This window comes from Asterias amurensis, chromosome 13 (assembly GCF_032118995.1).
Source record: "Asterias amurensis chromosome 13, ASM3211899v1".
Lineage (NCBI taxonomy): Eukaryota > Metazoa > Echinodermata > Asteroidea > Forcipulatida > Asteriidae > Asterias > Asterias amurensis.
The window spans coordinates 9418714-9426077 of NC_092660.1; the positions used below are offsets into that span (position 1 = coordinate 9418714).

Consider the following 7364-nt stretch of genomic DNA (forward strand, 5'->3'; position numbering starts at 1 on the left):
CTTAGAAAATGTTTAAAAAGCCTAGGCGGAAGTGCTAGCTAACGAGAATCTTTTAAAAGCCAAATATCAGAAACTATAGCTCTCTACTTAATTTTCCTTCTAATTTGTTCAACAGTGCAACCATGTGATTCGCATTGATTTTTGTTAAAACATCTTGGACGGTATGGATTTAAAAAATGAAACACCACAACATCGAGATAAGTGGATGGCTGACACGCCCACAAGGTTGAATAAAACATCAAAATTATTACAATACAATTAAAGCTTAAAACAATCTAATAGGTTCAAAATTTCAAATGGGGGGGGGGGGAGCATGTGGCTTGTCCTGATAAACCAGTAGTTATCAAACATTACACTAACTTAGACCATTGTTCAAATAGCAGCAGCACAATGGTTTGTTTACCAGCCAATAATTGAACTAATAAACCAGTAGTTATCAATCATTACACTAACTTTAACCATTGTTCAAATAGCAGCAGCACAATGGTTTGTTTACCAGCCAATAATTGAACTAATAAACCAGTAGTTATCAAACATTACACTAACTTGGACTATTGTTCAAATAGCAGCAGCACAATGGATTTTTTACCAGCCAATAATTGAACGAATAAACCAGTAGTTATCAAACATTACACTAACTTGGACCATTGTTCAAATAGCAGCAGCACAATGGATTGTTTACCAGCCAATAATTGAACTAATAAACCAGTAGTTGTCAAACATTACACTAACTTGGACCATTGTTCAAATAGCAGCAGCACAATGGTTTGTTTATCAGCCAATAATTAAGCTGATAAACCAGTCGTTATCAAACATTACACTAACTTGGACTATTGATCAAATAGCAGCAGCACAATGGTTTGTTTACCAGCCAATAATTGAACTAATAAACCAGTAGTTATCAAACATTACACTAACTTAGACCATTGTTCAAATAGCAGCAGCACAATGGATTGTTTACCAGCCAATAATTGAACTAATAAACCAGTAGTTATCAAACATTACACTAACTTGGACCATTGTTCAAATAGCACCAGCACAATGGTTTGTTTACCAGCCAAGAATTGAAATAATAAACCAGTAGTTGTCAAACATTACACTAACTTGGACCATTGTTCAAATAGCAACAGCATAATGGTTTGCTTACCAGCCAATAATTAAGCTGATAAACCAGTCGTTATCAAACATTACTTGTGTGAACATAGGCATAATACCCAAGGTAGCAAGAGGATAACTGCTCTCCCAATATCTGGTGAAACAGTGAGGCAAACTTTGGCATAGCATGAAGAAACGTATGAGAAAGCATAAACAAAAATTGTTCGCCTGGTGTTGGAAATTAATAATTTTTCTCTGTGGTGAAATTTTGAGGTAGCCAATCCTGCTGTCTCCCTTGACCAAAGCGCCCTCATAAGCCCACGAGTGTACACATTGTTTAAAGCCATTGGACACTTGAAAGACTTCCCTTGAAATATTATTCCATGAAATGCTTTACTTTTTGAGAAAACATTAAAACAATTATCAATTCTCAATATCAAGAATTATAACGGATTTTTTAAACATGTCATGACATGGCGAAATGTGCAGAAACAAGGGTGGGTTTCCCAAATATTTTCTCCCAACTCCAATGACCAATTGAGCCTCAATTTTCACAGGTTTTTATTTTATATATAAGTTGTCATGCTTTAATTTATCATTACATGGATGTGCCACCCTGGAACTCGTCAATACTTGATAATGACATAGAGGTTCTATTTCTACCTCCATGATACTAAGTACTTGACTACAGATACTGATAAGAGGTTCATGCAAGGGATTGTTCTTGAAACGAGTGAAGATAGGACTTTAAATGTAAAGTGCACTTCTTTTGAACTGTTACAATTTTGTTGTTGCTTTCTTTTGGGGCTAGCTGACATCAAGACGAAAGGGTCTTTGTATCAAAGAAATACTCTCCAAGATTAGGCCCCGCCCTGCTGATGTTTCTCAGATGATCCCCTAGTTCCTTGATAAGAAGCATTTGCTCTCGAAGAAAATCCCCAAGAAAGCTTTTAAACTGCAATAAAAAAAATTAAACGTATGTCATGCGTTTTACATTCGTAGCCTGGTCATGAGGCCAATCGCAATACTTAAATCTTGCTCGTCTCCCTGGGAAGTATACAGCCCCAGGCTGCTATGGTGCTCAAAAGGCTTTTTTCATTCACAATATCAACCTCTACCCTTGCAGGTACCCATTTATACCCCCCTGGATGAAGAGAAGCAATTTATTTCAGCATCGTGACCAGGATTCAAACCATGCTCCGATGACTTAACCACTGAACTCATTGCTCTGAACCACTCAGCCATGGATTTTTTGGGCCAGAATTACTTTTATCATCGAAGCAATCAATGGATGGTATTACGAAATCTACACAAAGTAAAACAAAACGCCACTCTACCTGAGCATCCTTGTTGGCAACAGCAACGTTGACCAGCTCCAAGAGAGCTTTGTTAACCTCCTTCTCATGGACCAGTGCAACTTCAAATGCTTTTTGACCAGTGGAAAAGTCATGATTCAAAGACTATACCAGAAAACGGTAAAGGTGAAAAACATTGGTTAAGGTGAGATTCATAATTGCATTTTATTTAAGGCTGTATTCTATCTAAAAGGTAGGATTATAGATTAGCTTTCACCTATGTAATAACTGATTAACAAGGCCTAATTACGTTTTGGGGTGGTTTTACAGAAATTCCCCGTCCTGGACAATCGGAGCATACTGATTGAAATTTTAAGTGATCAACCACCCTACTGAAAATGATCAGCAGGGCCCAATTTCATAGAGCTGCTAAGCACAAAAATAATTTGCTTAACATGAAATTTCTTCCCAGTTAAAAATCGGATTACCAACCAAATTTCCACCTGATTTTCAGGATAAGCAAACAACAGCTGTATACCAGTAACAAGCAATATGCAACCTATGGAAATTTGGTTGGTAATCCTGTTTTTATCAAGGAAAAAAATTCATACTAAGCAAATTTTTGTGCTTAGCATCTCTACGAAATTGGGTTCAGAGCATGCTGATTGAAACCCTGAGAACCTACACTACTCAATTGAGATTTACACATGGTGCTTCCCCAAATCACACCAGGGCCCAATTTCAAAGAGCTGGTAAGCACAAAAAATTGATAAGCATGAAAAATTTCCTTGATAAAAACAGGATTACCAACCAAATTTCCACTTGTTGCATTTTGCTTGTTACTAGTATTCAGCTGTTGTTTGCTCATCCTGAAAATCACGTGGAAATTTGGTTGGTAATTCTATTTTATCGAGGCAGAAATTTCATGCTAAGCAAATCTTTGTGCTTAAGAGCTCTATGAAATTGGGCCCTGCTCATTACTCCTTTTGATGTTGAGCGAAGGCTTCAGTGCAGGGGTGATGATTTTGTTTTGAGAGAGAGAGAGAGAGAGAGAAATTACCTTAATGTCTTGAAGGTAAATCTTACCACCTCTTTTGTTTTGGTAGACCATCAAGCTACTGGCCACATTTTTCTTTTTGTCAGAGAGTTTCTGGCAGTAACTTTTGAAGCCTGGAAGAGCTACATCTGATCGATCAAAATGGTAAGCCTGGAGGGAAAATTGACATTGCTAAAATTATAAGGTCTTCAAAAAAAAGTGTTTTTGTTTTATTTAGGATATTAACACTCATGGAGCTGCTGCAAACTTGTCAAACAAACAAAATGAATTATCATGAAGCAACTTGTCCTATTTACCAAAACAAGAAATTCAATTTATGGAGCAACTTGTCCTTTTTAATAAAATAACAAAATAACAAAATCAATTTATGAAGCAACTTTGTCCTTTTAAAATGTTAATCAAAACAAAGAAATTATTATTCCTGGAACAAAGGTACCCACAAAGTTTTCTTTGTAATTAAACTGGGTCCATTTGTTGAGTATTCTTGAGAAACAGGAATAATATAATAAAACAGTAAAGCAAATCCCGAAAACTTTGGGTGCAGCCATGAAAGTGACAGTATAGAGACAAATCGTAAACAAGTCTATAAACAATGGTAAAAATGAGTGACAAAGTGATGGCAGGATAGAGGATATTCCATTTTCATAATCTCATAAAGTTAAAACCATAACCATGATGTAGTAAAAGCAAGCACAAAAACTTTAAAAAAGGAACAGAAAATTCTTGCCTAGCAGAAACATTAATAATAATAATAATAATAATAATAAGACTTGTAATGCGCACATATCCACCCTGCTGGGTGTTCAAGGCGCAGTAAACCAAAACAAAACAAAACAAAAACACAACACAAAGAAAAACAGACACAACAAAATTAGTCATTGAAAACCTGTGACATAAGATAAGTTTTGAGAAGGGACTTGAATTTTGCGGTACAAAGACAAGATCGAAGATTAAGTGGTAGAGAGTTCCAGATGCGTGGCGCGGCTACAGAAAAAGACCTGTCACCCCATGAGTGTCGAGACTTGGGTTCAATGAGGAGAAGCATGGAACTTGATCGAAGATTCCTTGATGGAGTGTAAACTTGAAGCAGTTAATAAAAGCTAACATTATGATTGTTGCTAATGGGGGGGGGGGGGGGGGGGGGGGCGATAGTCTACTAGTACTACTACTAGTACTACAAAGTGGAAAGAAATTTGCTATGCCTAATAAGTACCACGGGGGAGCCTCATAGTTTCTAATTCTAGAAGTACCCAATTAGTAACAAGCAGTATTTTATGCTAATGAATCTTGGGCCCTGTGTTATGTGTACATAGTATACTTCTAGAAACTATAAGACTCCTTCCTCACAGGGAATGCCAGTAACAGGTGAGCCTTATAGTTTCTAGAAGTATACAAAAAATACATGTCCCCCAGTGCCAGTGTGTCTGGAGCGCTACGGTCCCTAATACTACACACTCCACTGGGATGAGTTCAATTTTCAACCAGGCATAGATTACTAGCTGTTGTGTAGCCCATAACATAAATTGGCCCATCCACTCGTCACGGAGTGGATTGGACCAATTTATGGGGCTAGCTAGTTCGCGTAGTAAACACTGGTAATTTGAAGGCCATCCTTTCAACAGCAGGTGCACGTGTGTCGTCTGCATACACCTTCCTCCCTGCACAAAACACTAAAACGGCACACCACAACAAAACTTACCATTCCTAAGTAAAAGTAAGACCCCTGCAGTTGCATATGAATTTGCTTATTGATACCTGACTCACAGTCTCGAGGGAAGTTCTGCCTAACTTCGGGTACCGGTGTAGAAGCCATTTTTAGGAGAAAAACACCCTACTACTAGCGAGTTTTTTCTAGCCCTATTATGGCACGAGATACATTAGTATTGGTTCCAAGACCATTGGTGTTGCGCGGTCACACACACAAACAACGTTCCGATTAAGCACGGCAAAAACTGTTCACGCTTGTTATGAACGAACGCTAGCGGGCGCTCTGTTTCGGCCGTAGACCTTATCGCAAATACCAATGCGCAAGCGCAGACTGTTGAATGAGGTGCATTGTGGGATATATATGAATCAAATTTGTAATCAGCTAGACCACAATGCACCTAATTCCAAGCTTTACGCGCGCGCCCCAGTATTTGCGAAAAGGTCTATGTCCGAAACGACGACTTCGGCTACAGCTACGTCTAGATCAGCGCGTCTACCAGTGTTGAAGAATAGCAGACGCGCGCGATCTAGCCGTAGCTGTAGCCGAAGTCGCCGTTTCGGACGGTAGATGTTAGTTTCCAAACGCCAGGAGTCGATCGCTACTCGAAAGGATCCGATGTAATCGGTAGTCGTCAAACGGGGCAGCAATACATAGACTCGCTACCATTCCTTGAGCTTTTTCTCCCTAAGATTTGTTTGTGTATTTTTGTATGGTAGCTACACCGATGTTTTGGAGTTTCGCTCTTAAGTTCAGACATTTGTTTTATTTATTTTTATTCACAACCATTAATATACAAAGGGGTCATGTATTGCTGATTTTTAAAGTATATTTCCAGATTTTTAAATAAACAACAAAGCAATGTGTAGCCACAGAATACAAACTCTTCATCAACTAAAAGATGATTTGTTAAAAACTGTTTATCAATACGTTATCTTTCAGATTAAGCCAATCAAAGACTGCCATTCCCTATACAAAGGATTCCTGTAGCATTACTGATTTTATCGTATTTTTATAAAACTCCATTACATTTATTTCAGATTTAAAAAAATTAAAGACCACGAGTCTGCTGTGCGAACAGTTTACAATTTCATCAACGCCACGGGTCGATTTGTAAAACAGTTTATCATTACGTTATCATTCAAACGGAGCCAATCAAAGACTGCCATTTCCTATACAAAGCATTCATGTAGCAAAACTGATTTTATCATATTTTTATAATGCTCCATTATATTTATTTCAGATTTTTGAAAATTACACACCACGAGTCCCTTTGCAGCATACTGTGCGTGTGTACAACACTGCTGTGCGTACAGTTTAAGATTTCATCAACGCCACGGGTCGATTTGTAAAAACAGTTTATCAACACGTTATTGTTTAAACGAAACCAATCAAAGACTACCAGTACCTAAACAAAGGACTCATGTAGCATTACTGATTTTATCATAATTTTATGAAGCTTCATTATATTTATTTCAGATTTTTGAAAATTAAAGACCAAGCGAGTCCTGTCGCAGCATAGGCTACTGTTCGTGTGTATTCAACACCGCTGTGCGCACAGTTTACGATTTCATCAACGCCACGGGTCGATTTGTAAAACGGTTTATCAACATGTTATCATTTAAACGAAGTCAATCCAAGACTGCCATTACCTATACAAAGCATTCATGTAGCATTACTGATTTTATTATAAATTTATAAAGCTCCGTTATATTTATTTCAGATTTTTGAAAATTACACACCACGAGTCCCTTTGCAGCATACTTTGTATGTGTACTACACTGCTGTGCGCACAGTTTAAGATTTCATCAACGCCACGGGTCGATTTGTAAAACAGTTTATCATTACGTTATCATTCAAACGGAGCCAATCAAAGACTGCCATTTCCTATACAAAGCATTCATGTAGCAAAACTGATTTTATCATATTTTTATAATGCTCCATTATATTTATTTCAGATTTTTGAAAATTACACACCACGAGTCCCTTTGCAGCATACTGTGCGTGTGTACAACACTGCTGTGCGTACAGTTTAAGATTTCATCAACGCCACGGGTCGATTTGTAAAAACAGTTTATCAACACGTTATTGTTTAAACGAAACCAATCAAAGACTACCAGTACCTAAACAAAGGACTCATGTAGCATTACTGATTTTATCATAATTTTATGAAGCTTCATTATATTTATTTCAGATTTTTGAAAATTAAAGA

At 37.4% G+C, this 7364-nt stretch overlaps 1 protein-coding gene across 1 annotated transcript; it reads right to left on the reverse strand.

Moving 5' to 3' along the window:
- Positions 1–107: 107 nt before the first annotated feature.
- On the reverse strand, positions 108–5406 carry LOC139946169 (soma ferritin-like). The gene is made up of 4 exons (XM_071943790.1): positions 5147–5406; positions 3451–3597; positions 2433–2555; positions 108–2050 (listed from the first exon to the last, which is right to left on the reverse strand). The coding sequence occupies exons 1-4, from the start codon at positions 5258–5260 to the stop codon at positions 1913–1915; spliced, it is 522 nt and encodes a 173-aa protein (XP_071799891.1). The 5' UTR covers positions 5261–5406; the 3' UTR covers positions 108–1912.
- Positions 5407–7364: the final 1958 nt, after the last annotated feature.